We start from the raw sequence: 24942 nt of genomic DNA on the forward strand, positions 1-24942 counted from the left end.
ACTTCTGTCTACTTTTTAATCCTCATCCCCCAACTCTCTCCCATTAGCTCCCTGGGCTCTAGCCATAGTTTTACCTCTGTTTCTCTTAACATTCAAATGTGGCATCTCAGTGTTTCCTACATATTGTTCCTTTATGTAAATTTGTTCCTTACTGTTTCCTCCAATCCTTCCATCCCTAAGTTTTTTTCAATTAACTTCTATCCTTTGTCTTTCAGGTCTCAACTTTAATTTTTCTTCTTCAGGGAAGTGTGTCATGTCACTCTAGACTAGGTAGGTCCTTTGTTGATGGTCTGGTGTGCAAGATACTTGCTATCTCTCCATGGAAAGGTTCTATCTCCTTATCTAATGATGTCAGTGTTCTATGTAACACACGTTAGGAAATTCTGCATTATATTATTCATTACCCTTTAGTTATTGTTATTATGCATTTAGTTGCCTGTCTTAACCAGACTAAGTTCCCCAAAGGGTATATTTTACATACCATCGTACCCCTAGTGTTTAGTATACTGCCTTGCCCACCCATAATGACAGAGACTGTCCTTGAGCAACCTGTACCCTGGCTTCTAGCAGTGTGAGGCCACGTATCTAGGGTGACTATAGCCCTTTAAAAATGTCTGCCCAAGAAAGCTCAACACTGCTAGGAGAATTTACTGTTTCTTTCAGCCAAAACCTGGTGATAGGTCCCTGAGCCACTGATTAGAACAGTTACTTTTGAAAGCTGACAATTATAAATTCTCCTTCTTTCAGATGTAGATCTTCTACCACTTGGAACTGTCTTCCCAAAGACCCTTTGAAATGTGTGTACATTCAAGGAGATTGTTATTTTCACTCTGTGAGAATAAAAGGTATGAGAAGCATGTGTCTCCTGTAGACAAGCACCATAAAAAAACCCAGAACGCTTAGTCAGGTAGACCAACCTTCTTTGCATGTCTCAGTGTCTTTCCCTTAGCTCACCCAGCCCTTAAAAAGTCTCAAACTGCCAGTTGGGGTGTGCATACCTGTTGACTTGGGAGGCTGAGGCAGGAGGATTGCAAGCTGGAGGTCAGCTCCAGCAATTTGGTGAAAACTTGTCCCAAAATAAAACAGGTGAAGAGACAGTAGTGTAACTCAGTGGTAGTGAGGGCCCCTGGGTTCAATCCTTAGTAACTTAAGGAAAAAAAAAAAAGTCTTGAACATTTTCTTTCAGTAAGGCTGGTTTCTGTTCAAGCTGGACATCACTTTTGCAACAATTATTACTAAATGAAACCTATCCTGTTTTCTAGTGTTTGGCTTTTTAAAAAAATTATCAGACGTTACATTAAGTAGTCATTTAATTCGTTAACGAACAGGTTTTATATAGGTGTAATTTGCTGTGGGATGTGTTTCACTATATCACGCTTTCCTTTGAGGTCTTATCTCCGCTGAAAGAGTGCTTATGGTACTTTTTCTTTCATAACATCTAACTATGCAAGATCATAATTATGTTCAAATTATTTGCGCTGCATTTTGAATTCAATTTGTCAAGACTACTGTGGGTACATATAGAAAGCATTTTGAAATATCATATCCTTAAATTTCAGTCCCCTATTTTATTTTTCAAAGAAATGTCTTTAAAAACTTAATGGTTTTACTATTTTCATTTCTGTGCCAACGACAGGAGTTCAGCTCAGTTCTGTCCCGAAGGGCGGGAGGGTGCTAGAACAGAAGAATCTGGCTCCACCTTGGCTGCGATTGCCTCCACTGCTTTTTCCCCCTGCCCTCCGTTTGAGCACTCTGCTGTCTTGTCCTGACGTATTCCACTGTACCTCCAAAATCTTGCCAGTTAAACTATCCCTTTGGTACTTTCAGGAAGCCCAGAGCGCCGCCCGCAATCTGTGACTTTCAGCGTCAATTTGAGGTTTTACCTGAAACCCGCAGCAGCCACACCCCCAAAGGCCTGCCCCAATCGCAGTCCTCCGTCTCATACTGAGCCTGCGCAGAAACTGAGCGAGTCACGTGCGGATTCGGGCCTGAAGCCGCTGCCGCCATATTGATTTTTGGCAGCGCCGGCAGGCGAAGGAAAAGGGCCCTCGGCCAGCCTCTTGGAGTGCTGGCCCCTGTGCGCAAGTGCGGAAGTGCGCTGGCCCAAGGGTGACCGGTTTCCGGCCGGTGGTGCCGCACCGGCTTCCCGCAGACGTGTAACGGACGGTGGGCCGCAGCCATGGCCGAGAGAAAATCTAACGGTGGCAGTGGCGGCGCCTCCACCTCCTCGTTGAGCACTAACTTACTCTTCTCCTCCTCGGCCACGGAGCTCAGCTTTAACGTGCCCTTCATCCCAGTCACCCAAGCCGTCGCGGCCCCGGCCTCCCTGCTCTTGCCCGGAGGTAGGAGGGGAGGGCTGTCCCGCGGGGTGGGCGTGTGCGGGGAGCCGGGCCGCCCGGCTATGAGGCTCGGACGCGAGGCTCTCCCTCTGCCGCTTCTCGATCCGGGCGCCTGCTGGGGCCAGCATTGCCAGCTTTAGAGGGCGGGGCCCAGGTGATGTGGCTGGCTGGTCGTCAAAGGAGCCGCCTGTCCGGGTTGTCTACAGTGCCCCGACACTCGTGCCCTGGCATTCCACTGATCCTCGGTGAACACCTACTGTGTGCTGAGTGCTGGCAGGGATGCAGATTATTAGTCGCCTTCTCCTAGGGTATGGTGAGGCATCCTCCTAGGAGACTTCAGGATATAGTAGGGTATCTCTCTCCTAGGAGATGGTAAGTTACCTCCAGGGTGGACGGTGTCCCTTTTCTGGAGTACAGAAGGCTCTTTTCTACTAGGAGACTCCAGAATTAACAACAAACTCTCCTACGAAAGACGTTGTCCCCTTCTAAAGTGTAGTATTTGCAAACTGTAGACACAATGTATTCCTTATTTTTCAAGGTAGTGCATCAGTTCCTGTAAGAAGGGTTTTCTTGTCCTTTTAGGCCCCCACTCCTCTGTGCACCTCTAGCTTTTTGCTCATATCTGTAGTAATGTCTAGGGTGATTGCTTTTTGGTGATTATATAGCATAACCAAGGCCTAGTGTTGAGTAGTACAGGCTGTTTTCCAGTCCTGGCTCTGCCAGTAACTTGATGTGTGACCTCAGTCATGATACTTTACCTCTCTATGCTTCAATTTTCATATATGTTCAGTCTTATGGCATTGTCCTGAGAAGTGAATTAATTTCTATAAAACAGCATAGTACCTTGCACACATGTAAATGTGAACTGAACATGTTTGCCTCTTCATTTGGACTGAGGCTTGTTGAAATTTGCGGCTGTGACTTAATTACCTTTCTCCTTTATTTTGATGCGTTAATTAATTACCTTTTTATTTCTAGAATCTTATTTGGTGTCTGGCACATAGGTCCTTTTTAAGTGCTGATTTTTTTTTTCTAGTGAATAATTTATTACTGTTTGAAGGACTAAGGAAAATCTCATGGAGAAGTGGAGAACGACTTCAGCAGTACATTAAAGTTCTTCTTCTCTTGTGTTGTTTCTTCTTGGTGCTTGTCACTACCTGACATATATGCATATTTATTTTCCCCCACTAGAAACCTAAGCGCCATGAAAGCAGGGTCTTGGTTTTACTCATTAGCATATATATGCCCAGTGCCTGGAATGCAGTAGACAATGCAGCAGATACTTATTGAATGAATGGGAGGGTGGGCATCAGGAATATGTATGTCTCATTTAGGCAATGTGGTCAAAAGATTAGATGTTGCTGTCTTTGGTGAAGAACTAGCATGGCTGGAGCAGAGTGCTGTGGGAGGATCTAGGAGTAAATGAGGCCATGCTGGGGGTTTTTGTATAATCCTCTGCTCCATAAGTATTGTTTGGTTTGTGTCCGTCTTCCTTGTTATACAGTATTTAGTTTGTGTGTGTCATTGTCAATTGTTGCTAGACATTGTCATTGTAAGTACAGAGTAATTACATCTGTCTTTAAAACTCTTTGTTTCTTGAAGACAGACCTTTTTTTTTTTTTTTCAGATTTGTTTTTGCTGTATTGGGGTCCAAACCCAGGGCTTCCAGCATGCTAGGCAAGTGTTCTATCACTGAGCTATATCCTCAGTCCCTTTTATTTTATTTTGAAACAGTCTCACTTAAGTTGCCCAGGCTGGCCTCAAACTTGTTGTCCTCCTGCATCAACTTCCCAAGTAGCTGGAATTATCGGCGTATGCCATACTGTGTTTGGCTGAACTTTTTTTTTTATGAGTGTGAGAACATGAATAGATTTTAGAACTAAAATTCCATAGCAAGTATTTTTCCACCTCTAAAAAATATTTCGTAGTTAGAGATTCTTTCAGAAAATATGTGGAGGTAAAGAAGAACCTGACTCCTTGGAAGCAACAGTTAATCATATCATTAAAAGAGGCACACAGGAATAATTTCATGCATTCACCAAATGGATTGAGCAGCTTCTCTTTGCCATGCTCTGTTTCATATGTCAGAGACACAGAAATGCAGATAGCTCTTCCTTCAATGACTTCACAGTACATATGTATACTCAAATGCCCACCTGGGTAAGCAGTTGTAACACAGGCTTAGAAAGCTAGAATAAGGGATGGATAGGCTGCTGTGAACACAGTGGGTCTCAGCTGGTGGAGTGGGAAGGGCATGTCCCTTAGGCCTCAGGGCCTCACGGGAGGTGATAGTTGAGCTGCCTATTGAAGGGTACATAGAAATGAGGGCATCTGCATAGGTGAGAAAACTTCCAGGCTTGGCAGGAGTTGGCGGTGGGTTGTGTGGGGCAGGGATGGACCTCTTCTATCTCCTGTTCTGTCCTCTAGCTCCCCGACCCAAGTAGGTCATTATGACTAGAGGGTTTGCAGGGGAGTGGCGCTTGGGGTCTGTGGGCTGTAAGTACTGTTTTAAGGAGTTTGAAGTTCATCCTGAGGGGTGTGGGGAACCTTTGAAGGATGTTAATAAGGCAATAAAATGAGAAGTGTGTTTCAGAAGGACTAAAGTTTTCTTAGATTGCATTGGAATAAGGCTAACTATACTAAGAATGGTCATTTGGGTGGCCATTGTACTTCAGATAGGAGCAAATGGCATTCTAGCCCAGGTGACTGACATTGGGTATGGAGAGCAGGGAACAGATGGGAGAGATTTTTAGTCTATAAAGTTTTGACTCACTGGTGGTCAGATTATTAGCTTTGTCAGTGCAGAGGTCTGTTCTTGTTCAGTTTGGGCTCTAAGACTAAGCTCTGTACCTGGCACATATGGGTGCTGTATAAATATTTATTGAAGAGCATCCGATTAAATGAAGGGTATTAGAGGAAGGGTCTGACAGACTCGAGGTTTTTGCTGAAATCTTGATGTTCTTGGTGAACTCCTGTTGAGGTTGTGAGAACCCGTGAAAGGACATGGGTGGGGCTAGGATTGTGGCTCAGTGGTAGAGCGCTTGCCTAGCAGGTATGAGGCACTGGGTTTGATTCTCAGTACCGCATATAAACAAATAAAATAAAGTCCATTGATAACTAAAAGAATATTTTTTTTTAAAAAGGACATGGGGTGGTCAATATAATAAATTTAATTTTTTTTAAAATATTTTTTAGTTGTCAGTGGACCTTTATTTTGTTTATTTTTATGTGGTGCCGAGGATTGAACTCAGTGCCTTACACATGCTAGGCAAGCACTCTACCACTGAGCCACAACCCCAACCCCATAAATTTAGTTTTAAGCCTATTAAATTGAAGCATACGAAGCTGCATCTGTCAGAAATATTTAGGGAGTGATTAAAAAATAGCTTCTGGAACACATGGCAGTCTTGGTTTGAGACAGTTGGTAGAGTCCTGAGTATAGACTGCTCGTGAACATTGTGTCCTGAGGGCTAGAGTGTGGCTCAGTGGTGGGGCACTGGTCCAGTATGCATGAGGCCCTGGGTTCAATCCCAATGCTGCAGAAAAAACAAACAAACAAAACCTCAGGGGAAGCTAGCAGAATGTTGTCACTTCATTTATGATTGATATTAATTAGAAAAATATTTCTTGGACCAGGTTAATTTCAAATTCTCTTAAAGGGTGAAAGATAGCACATAAGGCCCCCCCTCTCTTCCCATCACACACAGTTCATTGTTGAGGGACGAACTAAGAAATACAGAGAAATCCAAGTAAGGTTCACAGGAAGGTGAAGGTTAGGTGGAAACTGGAAATACATTAGAAAAGTAGAAAGAGAAAAGCAGACAGAGTCTTGAATAGGAAGGATTTTTTTTTTTTTTGATACAAAGAAACAAGTTTTAGGCGTCTTTTAAATAGTACCATGCAGGGCTGGGTTGTGGCTCAGTGTAACGAGGCCCTGGGTTCCATCCTCAGGACCACATAAAAATAAATAAATAAAACAACCGTATTGTGTTCTAACTACAGTAAAAGTAAATATTAAGAAAAATAGTACCATGCTGATCATAATCCAAAAGATTCAATCTCTAATGCCATAATCTTGTGAGTCTTTTGGGATGATGGTCCAAACATGTATAGTGGAGTGTCTTGGTAGTTTGGTGTATGTGAAATCTAAGCGGAGCAGCCTAGGCACTCAAGGCAGAATCTCCTGTGAGCCCAGTGGTCTTCTCAGCAGACGTCAAGGAGGAGCACAAAGCTTGGCAAGCCTCCAAGGACAGGGACCACTGTGTACTTGTGTGCTGGGAGAGAGGCCACCCTCTGAGGGACTCCATGCCTCCAGTAGTAGGAGATAAGAAGGATAAGACAGGAGAAAGAAAAGAGAAGGATGAAAGCTGCAAGCTCAGAGCTTGGGAATGTTCAGTGAGGAAGAGCAGGGTGGACTTTGTAGGTCATGTGGAGGGTATATGCTTTTATTTTATTCGTGAGTTGGTAGCAGAACAAAAGAAAATCCTTTGATTTAATACCCACAGTGAAGATCAAGTTGGGCAAAGAGAGATGAGAACTTCCTTAGTTAGAAAAATGGCTTTCCTAGCTATCTGGTGTTCTGTAATGACTAATTATTTGATTGTGACACTGTATGATGTTAGGGATGGAAATTAAGGTTGACATATTTTTCTTTGGGAATACACATAACATATGTTCATTTGTATAATAAGTGCTTTGTAAGTAAGAGCCCTCTTACACCCCTTCTTGTCCACAGAGTTAATGTGTACTTTAGTTTCTCTTCATGGCTATAGAAATTAAGATGATGTGCATTTGGGTGATGGAATAACATTTGAGTCATATTTTACCAGGGAGAGAAAAAATTTATAATAATATGTAAAAGTTGTAGGTATAGCTGAGTGTGATGGTGCATGCCTGTAAACCCAGCAGCTTGGGAGGCTGAGACAGGAGGATTGTGAGTTTAAAGCTAGCCTCAGCAACTGTGAGGTGCTAAGCAACTCAGTGAGACCCTGTCTCTAAATAGGGGTGGGGATGTGGCTTAGGGCTTGAGTGCCCCTGAGTTCAATCCCTGGTACACCCCCCTCCCCCCAATAAAGTTGTAGGTATAGTTAATATTTCTGTTTTTAAAAGCATCTCTGTAAAAACATTTATATATTTATGAAATATTAACTGTTTACATTTATTTAAAAAGTGTGAAAGAGTATATACCAAAATGTGATTGTCTCTGGGAGGTGGGCTTATCAATGAATTGTATATTTTCCTGCTTTTGATTTTTTTCTATGAATATTTTCTAGATTTTCATTTCAAAGAAAAAAAGGTTATTTTACCTGTAAAGCAGAAATATGAGTTAGATTAACACGTAAGAGGTAGAATTGCTGGTTTTTCCTTACAGAATTATATCTACAGAATGTTAGAAAACTTTACATCATTTGCTCTCCTGTTCTGTTTCAGAGGATTCCACAGATGTGGGTGAGGAGGACAGCTTCCTCGGTCAGACTTCTGTTCACACATCCACCCCACAGACATTTAGTTACTTCTCTCAGGTATCAAGCAGTAGTGATCCTTTTGGGAATATTGGACAGTCACCTTTAACAACTGCAGCAACATCGGTTGGACAATCTGCATTCTCCAATTCCCCGACTGCTCTCCCTTTTACAACTGGATCCCAAGATGTGTTGAATGCATTTCCACCATCTGTATCGAAGCCTCCATATGGTGCTCCACCTTCCCCACAGATGGGAATGAATACTTACCTGCCTTCTCAGCCAAGTAGTCTCCCTCCTTCAAATTTTGGGAGCCCACCCCAAGGAACCCCCCAACAAGGGTACAATCCATATCGCCATACCCCTGTCAGCAGCAGGGCTAATCCATATATTGCACCACCACAGCTGCAACAGTGCCAAACACCAGGCCATCCCTCTCACCCTCCACCCTCTGGACCCCCTATGCAGATGTACCAGACGCCTCCAGGATCTTTGCCACCGGTATGTAGATAGGTTTTGTGTCCTAATTATTCGCTCTTACTTTTTTTCCTCTCACCTTGGCCAATGTTTGAAAGAACTTTTGTGTGTTTTATAATTCAAATGAGAATGAGTTATGTTTTTTGTTTTTTATTTTTGTTTTCTTCCATAGAGTAAATGGAATAGGATTTATTTGGTTTCAAATAGATAGAACTCCCACAAGACAGGGGACTGACAGCAAGTTTTTCATGAAAAAGAAAAATCCTTTAAAGCAATGGATATTGCACTTCAAACATCTGATAGAAATAAGTGCTTTGATTCACTGGCCACCTAAAAATATGTGAGTTGCTAATTTCAAAGACATCATTACTCTTACCAATTTAAATTGACCCTTTTTGCTAAAGTTTTATTTAAGTCACATGAACCAAAAGGCATTTGGATCCACGTGTGAAATTTACTCATTTGTACTCATTTGGCTGTAAGCCAACTTTTATTTTGGTATTGGGGATTGAACTCAGGGGCACTTGGCCACTAAGCCACATCCCCAGCCCTATTGTATTTTATTTAGAGACTGTCTCACTGAGTTGCTTAGTACCTCGTTCCTGCTGAGGGTGGCTTTGAACTCTAAATCCTCCTGTCTCAGCCTCCTGAGCCGCTGGGATTATAGGCGTGCACCATTGCACCCAGCTGTAAGCCAACTTTGATACCATGCACATGCTGTATGGACACAACCACATATGTAGAAACCATAGGTAATACTCAGGAGTGCACAAGTACACATAAAACAGACAGTAAACAAAGATGTTGTAGTTGGGGGCTGGGAATATAGCTCAGTTGGTAGAGTGCTTGCCTTGCATGCACAAGGCTCTGGATTCAATCCCTAGCACCACAAAACAAACAAACAAACAAACAAACAAACAAAAGATGCTTGTAGTTGTTTAGCAGGTATTAGAGCTAAAACAACTATAAATGTTTATTAGACTCTATTAGATTCAACCCTTTAGAAATTAAAACAGAGCCTGTCACAGATTTTTACTTTTATGATTTAGAAATGGTGTAGGTCTGTACAGGTAGAAATATTAGGCACATAGTCTGTCAGCCATGGTGGATGCTGAAATCAAAGGTTCAAGTGGCCACTTGTCCTCCATGGGGGTCAGATTCACTTTTGTCATCACTACTGTTTATTTCAACTTTGTAAGTTACATGCTTTGAAGTTTATTTTACCTGTTTGCTGATGTAATAATTGATTTTAATGAGTTAGTGCAGGCCAATATTCACAGTTTTTAGGGTAAGATACTACTAATAAATATTACCTAGGGACACATGAGAGTTGAGGCAATTATTGTCTTAACAGAGTGCCAGCTTCTCATCTCCTAATTTACTATTTAATACAAATACTCAATTATAGGGACAAAAATTGATTTCTCCAGTAATTTATATTTACACGGCATTTGGATCCAATCAGTTAAATTCTATCTGAAGGAGGGTAATGGAATAACATTTACCTTAGGTAAATTTTGTGAATTTTCTTTATGCTTTTTCCCCCACGAATTGTTCATCTGACTTCCAGAGGAAGCTATACAAAATAAAAAGGGAGATGAAAAGAATTAAGCACCCAACCCAATGTGGGAGAGAATGACAATATGTCTCCTGGAGATATGCTTTTTTAGGGATTGAACTCAGGACCTAATGTATGCTAGGTAAACACTGTACTACTGAGGTACTTCCTACGCCCTGGAGATCTACTTTATTATTTAAATCATAATAGTATACAAATTCTTGATAATGTTGGGTTTCATCATACATTAGAAAGTAACCAAATTTCTGGTTTTTTTTTTCCACCAGACCTGAGAGTTGAACCCAGGGGCACTTAACCATTGAGCCACATCCCCAGCTTCCCCCACCACCCACCCACCCACACACACACACACACACACACACACACATTTTTTTTTATTGGTGCATTATACTTTCATATTGATGGAATTTATTATTACATATTTATACATGCATACAATATGACAATATAATTTGACTAATATCACTCTTTACCACTTCCCTCCACCCCTTATCCTTTCCTCTACTGATCTCCCTTTGATTTTTAGGAGATCAACCCCCACCTTTGTTTTCCTTTTTCCTCTCTAGCTTTTGCATATGAGTGAAAACACAGGACCCTTAACCTGAGTTGGACTTATTTTGCTTAACATGATGGTTTCCAGTTCCATCCATTTTCCTGCAAATGCCATAACTTCATTCTTTATGGCTAGATAAAACTCCATTGTGTATCTGTATCACATTTTCTTTATCCATTCGCCGTTGATGAACAACTAGGCTGGTTCCATAGTTTGGCTATTGTGAATACTGAGAATACTGAGAAGTGGTATAGCTGGGTCAGCTAGGAACACTTTTACACTGTTGATGAGACTATAAATTAGTACAACCACTGTGGAAGTCAGTATGGAGGCTCCTCAAAAGACTAGATGCTACACTGATTTCCATAGTGATTGTACTAATTTATAGTCTCATCAAGAGTGCAAAAGTGTTCCTTTCTCTCCACATCCTGTCTAGCATTATTATTTGTATTTTTATTTTTTTGGTACTAGGGATTGAACCCAGGGGAACTCTAACCACTGAGCCACGTCCCCAGACCTTTTTATATTTTATTTAGAGACAGGTCTCGCTAAGTTGCTTAGAGCCTCACTAAGTTGTTGAGGCTGGCTTTGAACTCATGATCCTCCTGTCTTAGCAGCCTCTCAAGCTGCTGGGATTACAGATGTGCAACACCGTGCCCAGTTATTATTTGTATTTTTTTTTTTTTTTTTTTTGTACCAGGGATTGAAGTCAGGGGCATTTGACCATTGAGCCGTATCCCCAGCCCTATTTTATATTTTATTTAGAGATAGAATCTCATGGAGTTGCTTAGCACATTGCTGTTGCTGAGGCCAACTTTGAACTCGAAATCCTACTGCCTCAGCCTCCTGAGCATGAGTGCTGCTGGGATTATAGGTGTGCGCCACTGCGCCCTGCTTCCTATTTGTATTCTTGCTGACAAGAATACAAATAATAATAATCCCATGTGGATACGTATCCTTTAAAAAATAGTCTTTATTTTTGTGAACATATGTTACTAAATTTTTTTCTAAAACATTTTTAATGGCTTTAGAGAATGCCAATATTTGAATGAATATAATGTACAACAAACATTTGGTGTACATCCTTGGTAAATTTTTGTAATTATTATTACAAAAAGTATGTAGGATAATTATTACTAATGTCAATTTGAGTCTGAAGCATATTCAAAATAATTCTTTTGGACAAACACAACATTCTTTGTTTTCCCCTTTAGATTCCTCCTTCAGTGCAGTCACCAACACAGCAGCAGGTACTTGCTAGACCTGTGGGTCCCTCTGTGCCAGGGCCGCCACCTTTTGTACTTCAAAATCAATATGAACCTGTTCAACCCCACTGGTTTTACTGCAAGGAGGTAGAATATAAGCAACTATGGATGCCTTTCAGTGTGTTTGACTCTTCAAATCTTGAAGAAATTTATAATTCTGGTATGTACCTATCATGGATCTTTTGTTTCCAGGAAGAGAAGGAATGAGATGTGATACTAATGTAAATCACAAGTTACCTGAGCAAGGTATCTGAAGAACTGGTTTAGTAAATTGTTTAAAGGTGTTTTAAATCAGAGAAGTAGAGTAGGTCATATAATTCAAGTTTCAGTTTTCCTATTTTTCTTATTCATTTGTAGTTTTGAATAAAAGCATTTTCTGTGGAATTCTTATTCTGGAATATGGCTCTGTGAAAAAAGTGTTGCATGGTCAGATTGGTTTTGGAATTCTGCTTCTATATCCATCTTGAGAGATGATGCACAGGAACACCTTAAGGCTCTGAGAAATATGTAGAAATATATTTCTTTGTTTATTATGTGATTATGGGATTTGAAATCATGTATTAACTCTGGAAACACTTTATGGAGCATTGCTGTTTATAAATATTTACTGCTTTGATTTAAAAAAAAAATTCAAGTGTTATTTGTTTTATGATCACATTTTTAAAGTTTGCCCTGGCTATTTCTTTTCCACTTAAGAAGAGTCGTGATTTTAAACAGTACAGATTAGTCTTAAACTTGTTTTTTTTTAAAAAAAAGTGAGCTCAGTTTTTAATCTTTAAGCATTGATTAGTTACTGCATTCTCATTAATCATTTTTAAATATGCCGCATAACTTTTGGGGAAAATTTGATCTTTGTTGTTTAGTCCAGCCAGATCCTGAGAGTGTGATCCTAGGTACAGATGGAGGGCGCTATGATGTTTACCTCTATGACCGAATGAGAAAAGCCGTGTACTGGGAGGAGGAGCCTGCTGAAGTGAGACGCTGTACTTGGTTTTACAAGGGGGACACAGATAGCAGATTTGTTCCCTATACAGAGGAGTTCAGTGAAAAACTAGAGGTATGAGTGCTTTATTCATATAATGCTTTTCATGCAAACCCTGCAAGCATTGGAACCTTATGTGACATCACTCACTGGAGTTGATTTTTATTTGCAAGGTAGCCTGTCTTGATGCTGTTTATAAAAGATGATTGCTTTTAGAGTGGTGCCAGCATTCATGATATGCTTATTGTAGCTTCCATGTCTAAAGTTAGATTTCTGTGTTTTTCAGGGGCACCTCATAGATCTAATAAGCTGTTTATATCAGACCTTCAAAAGAACTTAAACGGGCCCAGTGACATGCCCGTAATCCTAACAGCTCGGGAGGCTGAGACAGGAGGATCGAGAGTTCAAAGCCAGCCTCAGCAATAATGAGGTGCTTAGCAACTCAGTGAGACCCTGTCTCCAAATAAAATACAAAATAGGGCTGGGGATGTGATTCAGTGGTTAAGTGCCCCTGAGTTGAATCCCCAGTACCAATAAATAAATAAATAAACAAACAAATAAATAAATAAATAGTCATTTAAAAAAAAAAACATAGGATGCAGGGATTTGATGTTGACAATAGATGCCAGGCATTGAGACATTTTTCATATTAATATTTAGTAAAGCTTGAAATTAAATTATCATTTGTGACAATAAATATGAAACAGAATAGAAAGAAATATCAGTAGACTTAACCATCTTGAAACTGGTGGTTATAGCTGGGTACGTATATGCGTGTCTGTAGTCTCAGAGACTTGGGAGGCTGAGGCAGAAGGATTGCAAGTTTGAGACTCTGCCTCATAGTAAAAAGTGTATAGTGCTCCTGGGTTCAGTCTCCAGTATGACAACAAAAGAAAATACAAAAAAACTACTCGTTAAAATTTTTGTATGTAATTGTGTCAATTTATTATAATAATTCTACTTTATAAAGTAGAATTGTTGAGTGTTAAATATTTGAAAAGTTAAATGAATTTAGTTGCATACTTGGGAAGTTAGAACATTTTAGTTGATTTTTTTTTTTTTAATTTAGTAATTCTTCAAGCTTGTAGAAAACACCAGGGGCCTCTAAAATGTTAATTGTATTTTGAATAATTTTAAGCAAGGGATAAGGCTTGTATTTTGTTTAGGAGCTGACTGTTTAAATCTCATTATAAAATTAATAATTTTTTTCCCTTGAGGAACATATAATAGAAATAAAAAATTTAACCATAATCTTATCACTTTTTCAATTATACTCTATTTAAAAAAAATGTTTTCGAGGGCTGGGATTGTGGCTCAGTGGTAGAGCGCTCACCTAGCACAGGCAGGACCCGGGTTCGATTCTCAGCCCCACATAAAAATAAAGGCATTGTGTTGTGTCCATCTATACCTAAAAAATAAAATGTTTTCTAGGGGCTGGGGTTGTGGCTCATTGGTTGAGTACTTGCCTACCATGTGTGAGGCACTGGGTTTGGTTCCTCAGCACCACATAAAAATGAATAAATAAAATAAAGGTGTTGTGTCCATCCACAACTTAAAAAAATTAAAAAGATACATCTACATTAAAAAAATGTTTTCTAGATTGTTCTTCACCTATCCGTGTACATATTTTTTTCTAACAATTATAGATGTTTTTTGTGTGTGGGTATCTAGCTTTTTTTTTTTTTTTTTTAATGTAGCAGGGATTGAACCCAGGGTCACTTAATCACTGAGCCACAACCTTTTTTATTTTATTTTTTAAAATTTTAGGCAGGGCCTTGCTAAGTTGCTGTGGCTGGCTTTGACCTTGTGACCCTTCTGCCTCAGCCTCCCTATTTGCTGGGATTACAGGAGTGCACCACTGTACCCAACCCTGCCCCTAAATTTTAGATGAAAGATCAAACTAGTAAAAGTAACTAAGACCAATTGAAAGTATTGCTTTTGTGATCTTACTCTCCAGAAAAGATGTACTATAAGTTGTGTATTATAAGTAAGTACTATAAGTTAATGTATTAAAAGGGAGTATGAAGTGAAGATAATTCTTAAGAGGGTGAACTTTTTCTTTCTTCCGTTTTTGTGGTCTATTTATTTATAAATAAATAGGTTAAAAATTAGAAAAAAATGAAAAGGTCAAAAGTACAGAATCCTGATGAAGAGGGATTGTTACTGAATGATTGCCCAGGACACAAAAAGAAAGACTTGTATTTTGACGTGATTCTCAAATAATCAATTACTAATTTTTTTTTTTTTGCCATACGGGGGATTAAGCCCAGGGCCTCATGCATGTTAGGCAAGTGCTCTATGACTGAGCCCATTACTAAAAAAAAAAAAACTCTAGCAATCTATACTTGTGAATTAGCAAAATTAAAAAACAGACATTATAGACTGGGTATATCAGGGGTTCCCCATTACTTCCTGTTAAATCTGTCTTCAAGAGGCCTTCAGACCTTTACAGAAAGCAGAATAATGTATCTGAAGGAGGAGAAAGAGTAAGAAAATGGTTGCACAGTCAAGATTTGGGAGTTGGAAAGTCTTGGATGGGAGTGAACCACCATTCTACTATTTGTTCCTAACTGGTTGTGTAATCTTTTTTTTTTTTTTTTTTTTGTAGTGGTAATGGGAATTGAACATAGGAGTACTTTACCACTGAGCTATATCCCCAACCCTTTATTTATCTATTTATCTATCTATTTATTTATTATTTTGTGACAGAGTGTCACTAAGTTGCTTAGGGTCTCATTAAGTTGCTGAGGCTGGTCTTGAACTTGGATCCTCCTGTCTCAGCCTCCTAAGTTGCTGAGATTGTAAGTGTGCACTACCACACTCACTTGGTTATATGATCTTATGTAACTGTGTGCAGTACATAAACTGCCTGTTATGCGTTGAATAGTGTTCCCTTCCCCTTTTCATATGTTGAAGTTCTAACCACCAGTACCTCAGAACATGAGCTTAATTTGAAATAGTGTCACTGCAAATGTAATTAGTTAAGATGAGATCATACTTGAGTAGGGCAGACCTCTGATCAGTCTGGTGTCTTCATAAAAAGACAGCCATGTTAAGACAGAGGGGGGCATGCCACATGATTATGGAGGCTTAGATTGGAGATCATTGCAAGCCAGAAATGCCAAAGGTTGCAGGCAACCACCAGAAACTGAGAAGAGGCAAGGGGGATTTCTTTACTGGTTTCAGAGGGACCAGAGCCCTCCTAACACCTTGATTTTTGGACTGTTAGCCTCCAGAAATTTTGTTTTAAGCTGCCCAATTTGTGGTACTTTGTGTTTGAAACTTCAGAAACTAATTCACTGTCCAAAACCTTGGTTTTCCTTTCTACACAATGGGGACAATAATATTTAGAAATGATTGAGAGTAATTACTTAAATGAGGTAATTATATATAAAGTAATTAAAAAGTAGGGTTACAGTAAATCAGAGCTGCCATTGCTGTTATTTTTGTCACAATCCTGGTTTTCCTTGTGCCCCACATTCTTGATGTGATACAGATTTGTCATACTGGATTATATGTTTTTCACTTTATCGTAGGCAGAATATAAAAAAGCTGTAACCACAAATCAGTGGCACCGCAGATTAGAGTTTCCAAGTGGAGAGACCATTGTTATGCACAATCCAAAGGTAATGTTGCTTAAAGTGTGAGGTTCATTTTAATCATTACTTTGCTGAATGGGTGTGATTTTTCAGGGAAACTTTTTTATCCTGGGGGCCATAATGTGCTTATCTGCCCTTGATAATGGTTTGTTTTAATCTTTCAAGTAAAAAAAAAAAAAGTATGCTTTCTTTTTCTTTTTTTTTTTAATTGTCTCCATAATCTTTTCTTGTTTTCAAAAATAATTGATTAGTAGTGTTTTCATACTTTGATTTACCACATTTAATTTCTCTGATTCCCAGGTCCTTGCCTGCAGTAATGTTATTCCACATGAAATTTTAGATGAAATAATTTATGCAAAGCATCTAGAACAGGGCTTGGCATATGGTAGCTTCTGAGAACATAGACTTTTTATTCATTTATTTTTAAAGAAAAATATAAAAGAAAAGTAAGTCATCCTAAACACTTTTCTAGTCCTTATTGATACCAGTGTAAATAAAAAATTCATATGTTCACAATAAATTTAAACAGTATAAAATAGTATCAAGTGAAAAATGAGAACCTCCTACTTTTTGTTTTTTTACATGAACACAGACTTACATAAAATTATCTGTATGTTCTTTTTTTTTTTTTGAAAGAGAAATTTCTGTATGGCACAGGGCTGAATTTAATCAGTTGACTTAATGATAGATTTCTTCCTGAAAAGTGGTCAGTTTAAGTTTTTGTAGTTGAGACTGAATTCGTAAATTAATTGGGAATCTTGCCATTTAATACTGCAACTAGATTATAAGCTGTCCTTACTATGAGGCATACTTTCTATGTATTAAAATACATTGCTTAGCCTGCATTGGAAAAGAATGTGCCATTGAGCTTTGTCATAATCCTATTGTATCTTGAAGGTTATTGTTCAGTTCCAGCCTTCTTCAGTGCCCGACGAGTGGGGGACCACACAGGATGGACAGACAAGGCCCAGGGTTGTAAAACGTGGGATTGACGACAACCTTGATGAGATTCCTGATGGTGTGTATAGTTTGTTAGGAGTGGAGTCTATTTTAGTCATCTCTATTGGAACATCATTAGAAAGATAAAAGAAGAAATACTTATTAGGATTATCTGCTATAGCATGCAGAAATCAGCCAATTTCACACATATCTTTGTTATTTAATACTTCTATATCTTTATTTTTAAATTTATAATTCTGGCACAATGATGTACATCTGTAATCTCAGTGACTGAGGAAGACTGAGGCAGGAAGATTGCAAGTTTGAAGCCAACTTCAACAAGACTCTCAGCAACTTAGTGAGACCCTTTCTCAAAAAAAAAAAAAAAAGGATTCAGGATATTACTCAGTAGTAAAGCACCCCAGGTTTAATCCCCAGTACCAAAAAAATTTTTAAAAATAAAAATAAATAGTTGGGCATGGTGACTCAGATCTGTAATCCCAGTGACTTAGGAGGCCAAGGAAGGAAGATTGGAAGATCACAAGTTCAAATAGGGAGACCTTGTCTTAAAATAAAAAGAGCTGGGAATGAAGCTCAGTGCTAACCCCTGGGTTCAATCCCCAGTACCAAGATAAATAAGTAAATAAATAAATTTGAAATTCTGTTGAATATTTGCACACCACATAATATAGATTCTAAATATGTATTGTGAAGAATCACTTTGCTGGTTGGAACTAAGATTTTGGGGTTGTGCTTTCATACATCACTGGTTATATACATCATGTTACTCTAGCATGGGGGTTGGCAAACTTTTAGGCTTTGCAGGTCATGTGGACTCTTGCCACCACTCAGCTTTGCCATTGTAGTGTGAAAGTGTTTCTAGAATGTATTTAGACAAATGGACATAGCTGTGTTCCAGGAAAACTTTATTTACAAAAACAGATAGTGGGCAGGATTTGGCCTGTAGACCGTAGTTTGCCAACCCCTGCCCTGGTGTATGTGCTTTGGTTTCCCCTAAGAAGAGTTGGTTTTATTTTGATAATTACACATATTTCATTTTTGTCTAATAAAATTATAAAGTAAATGGGTATTATTAAATCTGAGTGAAAAAAAGATTTGATTTGGAAATGTTCCTATAGTACTTGTGAATCAAGGTATAGAGTTCTGGGAAAGTTTTGAAAGTATTAATACTGTTTTTATGTAGTAGGATTGAAACCAGGGACTTGAGAATGCTAGGAGAGTGCTATACTGCTAAGCTATGTTGCCAGCCCCTTAAAGTTTCATATTGATAGTTCGCTTCTCAAGGTGGGGCTTAGTGTTCTGGGGAGGTGTATTTTATTTTTATTTTCTTTTGCTAGTGCTGGGATTGAATGCCGGGCCTTGTATGTACAAGCATATACTTTACCACTGAACTATACCCCCTGCCCTGAGGAATTCTGAAATGATCACAACATTATGGAGCCACCATGGGTACAAAACTGCTGGTTACCATATATTGATAGATAGCCTTTTGGAACAGGTAGTCTGCTTTCTCCCCATATCAGTCTAGTGTCCTGTTAACGTGCCAAGATGGATAAATTGCTCTGATTTGATAGAGGATAACAAGGCTTATTTACTTGGAAGAGTCATGAATTTCTTTGGCCAGTTTATGATGACAAAAGGGATATCAAGAATTTTGCTATTAAGAAAACCCAACAGGGGCTGGGGCTGGGGCTCAGCGGTAGAGCGCTCGCCTAGCATATGCGAGTACCTGAGTTCGATCCTCAGCACCACATAAAAATAAAAAAACAAAGGTATTGTGTCCAACTACAACTAAAAGTAAATATTAGAAAAAAGAAAACCCAAACAATTTCCAGTTTTTATGTATGTATGTATATATTTTTATTTTTAAACAGGGGAAATGCCTCAGATTGACCATTTGGTATTCATGGTGCATGGTATTGGACCTGTGTGTGACTTGCGCTTTAGAAGCATTGTTGAATGTGGTAAGTGTTAGTCATAGTTTATTTCATATAATGATCTGAGAACTAATAGAAGAGCTTTTAAGTTTCAGTTTTAGTTCCTGGCCACTTGCTAAAGAGTGGTAAATATTTATATGATCAGTGGGAAATACTAATTTGTACTTGATTTTCTCTTACCATATAAATAACTCATAGAATCCTGAGTTCTAAAGAATTAGAAGGGATCTTGGAAGTAATTTAGCCTTTCTGACAGGCAGCCTCTGACTGAGTACTTCCAGCAACTTTGAGCACCTGTGCACTGAACTGATTTATAGGGAGACAGTTGTGAAAAGTTGCTTAATGAACTCATAAATCTGCCTGGATGACTTAAAAAAATTTTTTGAAGGTTCATTTTTATATCTGTATAATAATAGTTTATATTTACTGAATACCTGATATGTGCCAAGTACCTTGTATGTAGTGTGTCATTTAACCCTCACAGATACAATGGTTGGGTATAGGTGCTATTATTGTTATCCCCCACTGTTGGGTGGAGAACTTAAGGCCCAAGGGTAAGTTCAGTTCCTTTGTGTCATAGTCAGTAACAGGTATTGGCTCCAGGACCCCACAGCAGGTAGTTTTGATTCTAGTCTTTTGGTCTTAACCCATTGTGCCATGCTTCCCCCTAGTAGAGGCATTTAAACTAAGTTTTTTTTAGGCATTTATACATTCCTCTAAAACAATGAAAAGTTAAAAGAGCTTCCTAAAGGTTGGTTATTTTTTCCTAATTTTGTCATCATTTAAAAATATTTTATTTGTAAATGCTGACATTTGATATAATTGTTAACTAGCTTCAAAGGTAAGACAATTTAATCAATTTAATTTTATGTGTTTTTTGTTTGTTTCAAGTGGATGATTTTAGGGTGGTTTCTCTCAAATTGCTGCAGACACATTTCAAGAAATCTTTAGATGAGGGGAAAGTCAGCCGAGTGGAGTTCCTCCCAGTTCACTGGCACAGTGCCTTGGGTGGGGATGCAACGGGTGTTGACAGGTTTGTAGATTTTCATCTTATTTTTCAGATTAGTTAAACCTAGATTCAAAATTTAAACAATAATATGAAGTGGTTTATTATGACTTCAACAAATGTTTCTTTTTTTTTTTTTTTAAATTACATACTTCCTCTGACATGTGATTACTGGCTGGACCATTTATATACCATTTTTCTCTGTGTGTTTAAGTGAATCTAAGAAATTTAGCTGGTTTTGATAATCATTTTTGGACCTGGAGATTGAACCCATTCCTCAGGTGTGTTAAGCACATGCTCTACCACTGAGCTATCTCACTGGCCCCTAAGATGATTTTTATGAAATACTAGTATATGGTGGTTTAGACAGGGTAATGTCCTGTACATTTTAGGATGCTTAGCAGCATCCCTGGCTAAATAATGGTAGTGTGTCTTTCTCTCACCGTGTGACAACCAAAAATATCTCCAGAAACTGTCATGTCCCTGGGGGGTAAAGTCACCTATGGTTGGGAACCTCTGATGTAGACTTATTGTTTCTCAATGGAGAATACTCTTGACAGTAGTGCAGTTCTTTGCGGCACAACTTGTAGACCACTTAGCGTCCCTTGTCTGAATGCTACTCAATGGTAGCAATGCTCACCAGGAACTGTGATAAATTCAACAAACACCCCACTCAATTTTGAATATGCCCATTTGAGAGCCACAAATATAGGCTATATTAATGCTGGCACAGAGGTTAATAGCATCTGGATTTTAAATAAATGTTTAAAATAATGTTTTAGTGCACATGGTTTTAATAAAACCAATTGTACAAACAGCATTCTATTAGTGTTAGATTTTATGAGGGCATTTTCTTTCTCAGTGGATGTTCATGAACTTCACTGATAATTAATTAATAATGTACTAATCAGTTAAACGTTTTTACTCTATTTTTTCAGAAATAAGAAATTAAAACTTTTAAAAACCCTTAGATTGAAGGTACTGACTTTTTTTTTTTGTTTTTAAACAGGAATATCAAGAAAATCACTTTGCCAAGTATTGGTCGTTTTCGTCACTTTACCAATGAGACCTTGCTAGATATTTTATTTTATAATAGCCCCACCTACTGTCAAACAATTGTGGAGAAAGTGGGAGTGGAAATAAATCGTCTCTATGCACTCTTCATGAGTCGGAATCCAGACTTCAAAGGAAGAGTCTCTGTTGCTGGTCACAGTTTAGGTAAAGCTGTTAAATACACACCTTATAAATGTGATCTTTAAGTTGTTAGTTCTTTTATTGTGGATAACATCCTTAGTATGGAACTCAGAATTATACATCTTAACTTTTATAAAGGGCAGAAATGAATGCTTTGAGTTTACAGTCTGACTTTTTTCTTCACATGATTCGTAGGTCTGCCATATATTTTAACTTATTCTGCTGTTCAGTAGAAGAAGAATGTTGATTATCAGATCTTAATTTACATGTAATTTTCGGAGGACTTCTGCCTAGGGACTTTGAAAGAAAGGAGAATTTGTTTAGTATTATAAAAACACCCAGAAAGTATATTATAAAGCAAAATACTTCTTTTTCTTAGGTTCTTTAATATTGTTTGATATCCTATCTAATCAAAAAGATTTGAATTTCTCCAAGTCTCCGGGACCTCCCGCTGTTGCTAATGGAGTTGTGAAGCAGCCCCATTTTCAGGACAAGCAGGTATGTCTGCACCTGACCCTGTTAGCATTAGGTTTAGAGCTGGAGCTGAAATGTTTTCTGAAACTTTTTATTTATCAAAAGGTTAAGAAGTATAATGGAGTCATGTGACTCATTTTAAACATTTCTCTTTTCCTTATGGATTATAAGTGTAAATGTGAAAGTTATGGTTTTTAAAAATACATAGAAAATAGGAATGTGAGTGATTGATAAGTTTATGTATGTTTTGAAACATTCAAGCATTGGGTGGCAGACTACCTAAAATTTTGATTTGTCTATAGGGCAGAATTTTTAAAAGATTTTCTATAAATCAGAAGACATTTTATGGGAGTTTTTCTGAGCTTTGTAATGTTTCCTCCTTTTTTTTTTATTAAGATGCACGAAGAGTCAAAGCTGGCTTTGGATGATTCATGTGACCTTGATGTTGAAAATGAAGAAGTCCTAACTTTGCAAGAAACTCTGGAAGCACTTAGCCTCTCTGAATATGCTAATACTTTTGAGAAGGAAAAGATTGATATGGAATCTCTGGTACTGATGTTAATTGGATTCATTTTTTAAAAAATTATTTTTCCTATATGTAAGATTGAAAACTAAGAATGATTTAGAATATTGCTTATGTCAAAATTTATTCCTGATGAGGCAGGAATAAATGTTTAATGTTTAAATGTTTAAAAAATTCAAAAGAGCAGGAATTATTAATGAATAGTACCTGTGAAAGCTTTTCTAAGTATGACACAAAATCCAGAAATCATAAAAGAAAAAGAAGTGCAGCGCAGTAGGTACCATAAGCTACATTGCAGGCTAATGATGGACGGGGAAACATAGGTGGAGCACACATTACAAACAGAGGACTTTTTTCCTTAGTATTCAAAGCTTCTGCAAAACTATTGGTAAGAAAGTAATAGTTCAGACAAAGGATATAAAAGTGATTTGTAGGCCAATGGCTTCTTACCGTATGAATACTCAGAAGAGAAATGCAAATTAAAAGTGCAGTTCTTTTTTTTTTTTTTTTTAACTTCTGAGTTTGACAAAAATAGATTGGATAATATGCCAGGATAGGGAAAAGTAGGTACTATTATTTATTATTGGTGAGCATGTAAACTGGTACAGCCTCTATGGAGGTCAATTTTGCAACATCTTTTTTTTTTAAATAACTTTTTAATTTTTTTCTGTGGTGCTAAGGATTGAACCCAGTGCCTTACACATGCTAGGCAAGTGCTGTACCACTGAGCCACAACTCCAGCCCTACAACATCTTTTAATTAATTAATTAATTAATTAATTGTTTTTTGACATGGTCTCACTGTGTTGTCCAGGCTGGTATCCAACTCTTGGTTTCAAGTAATCCTCCCATCTCAGCCTCCCAAGTATTTGGGGTTACAGCCAAGCATGTGCCACTGCACCCAGCTCTGAAATAAACGCCTTTTAAAATACCCTTTTCCCTGGGAATTTTACTGCTAAACATATTTTCTTTTCTTCTTTTTGGATACCAGGGATTGAACTCAGGGACACTCAACCACTGAGCCACAACCCAGCCCTATTTTGTGTTGTATTTAGAGACAGAGTCTCACTTAGTTGCTTAGCACCTCACCTTTGCTAAGGCTGGCTTTGAATTTGTGATCCTCTTGTCTCAGCCTTCCGAGCTCCTGGGGTTACAGGTGCTCCACTGTGTCTGGCCAGAAATATGTTATATAGAGAAATATTCACATAAGAATATCTAGGAGGACCAAGCAACTCAGTGAGACCCGGTCTCTAAATAAAATACCAAAAGGGGGCTGGGGTTGTGGCTCAGTTGTAGAGTGCTTGCTAGCATGTGTGAGGCACTGGGTTCAATCCTCAGTACTATATAAAAATAAATAAATAAAAGTATCGTATCCATCTAAAAAAATGAAAATAAAATAAAAAATAGGGCTGGGATGTGGCTCAGTGGTTGAATGCCCCTGAGTTCAATCCCCAGTACTTAAAAAAAAAAAAAAAAAATCTGTGAGGACACGTGATGCAGAGCTATTGCTAACATAGTGAAAACTTAGAAACACCTTCTGTACCTACTAGTAGAAATTAGTCGATTGTCAGTGGGCATCAACGCAGCGGAGTGGCAAACCTGCATTGTGAATAGATGAATGAGGTGGTCATAGGTATACTGATCTCTTAGATACATCTGGTGAAACTTTATTCTTAAAGTTCAGTGCTGTGTGTGTATAAGATACATACATAAACATATAAATATACATGTAGATGCTATGTGCACATGAAATATCTCTGCAGGGGAGCGAATTATGAGCAGGTGTTGCTGAGAGGTGAGTCGGGTGATTGAGGTAGGAATGGAGGGAAATGACTATTGTGTGCTTGATTGTACTTTGGAATTTTGTACAACATGTACATATTTTCTATTAAAAATAATAGGGGGCTGGGGTTGTGGCTCAGTGGTAGAGCACTTGCCTGGCATGTGTGAGGCACTGGGTTCAGTTGTCAGCACCACATAAAAATAAATGAAATAAAAGTCCATCAACAACTAAAATAATAATAATAGGATGTTTTAGGTGGACAGGGATAAGATTATATAGCTTAAAATAATCTATTATTTAAAAACAAATTAACTTAAAAGTTGGCTCTTAGGTTGTTTTAGATGATGTCTTTTATAATTTTCACATTCTAATTTCAGTTCGTCTACCTCTAAAATGATTAATAATGTGCTTGTTTCTTTTTAAAGCTTATGTGTACAGTTGATGACCTGAAGGAAATGGGAATACCCCTTGGACCCAGGAAGAAGATAGCTAACTTTGTAAAACTTAAAGCAGCCAAATTGGTAACGTTCATTTCTACTCTCAATGTGTGACCAGCACATTTTGTTTTAGAAGTGTTTCGTACCCCTGTGGTTAGGCAAGTTTGTTTGCACCTATCTATAGCATGGTAATGGAGCTGATGGAAACCACACTTGAGTTTGTCAGAACTGGGTTTAAATCCAAATCAGGCCAACTGACCATCCTTGTTTTCCTGGGACCAAAGACTTCGCAGGCCAGAGGGTTTTGTTTTTAAACTGGTGAAGTACTGGTCAAATAGATGAGTTGGTTGCCCTGACTCCCAGTTCAGACACT

The 24942-nt window shown here is 38.3% G+C and overlaps 1 protein-coding gene across 3 annotated transcripts in view; it reads left to right on the forward strand.

Annotated features, from left to right (window-relative positions):
• Positions 1–748: 748 nt before the first annotated feature.
• Positions 749–24942, forward strand: part of Sec23ip (SEC23 interacting protein) — a 45403-nt gene continuing 21209 nt past the window's right edge. The window contains exons 1-13 of one of the 3 annotated variants that reach the window (XM_046450285.2): positions 749–845; positions 1828–2342; positions 7770–8302; positions 11625–11835; positions 12539–12732; positions 16194–16283; positions 17154–17274; positions 19091–19180; positions 20045–20186; positions 21169–21377; positions 21733–21851; positions 22224–22376; positions 24558–24653. In XM_046450285.2, the coding sequence (XP_046306241.1) occupies positions 2180–2342; positions 7770–8302; positions 11625–11835; positions 12539–12732; positions 16194–16283; positions 17154–17274; positions 19091–19180; positions 20045–20186; positions 21169–21377; positions 21733–21851; positions 22224–22376; positions 24558–24653 (2121 nt within the window). In that variant the 5' untranslated portion in view covers positions 749–845; positions 1828–2179. Of the gene's footprint in view, positions 846–1827; positions 2343–3966; positions 4017–7769; positions 8303–11624; positions 11836–12538; positions 12733–16193; positions 16284–17153; positions 17275–19090; positions 19181–20044; positions 20187–21168; positions 21378–21732; positions 21852–22223; positions 22377–24557; positions 24654–24942 lie in introns of those variants that run through there. The other 2 variants (XM_046450284.2, XM_058581343.1) reach the window with 2 other exon arrangements.

This window comes from Marmota monax, unplaced genomic scaffold, assembly GCF_021218885.2.
Source record: "Marmota monax isolate L192 unplaced genomic scaffold, Marmota_monax_Labrador192_F-V1.1 WCK01_AAM20220418_F8-fsc00004, whole genome shotgun sequence".
Taxonomy (NCBI): domain Eukaryota; kingdom Metazoa; phylum Chordata; class Mammalia; order Rodentia; family Sciuridae; genus Marmota; species Marmota monax.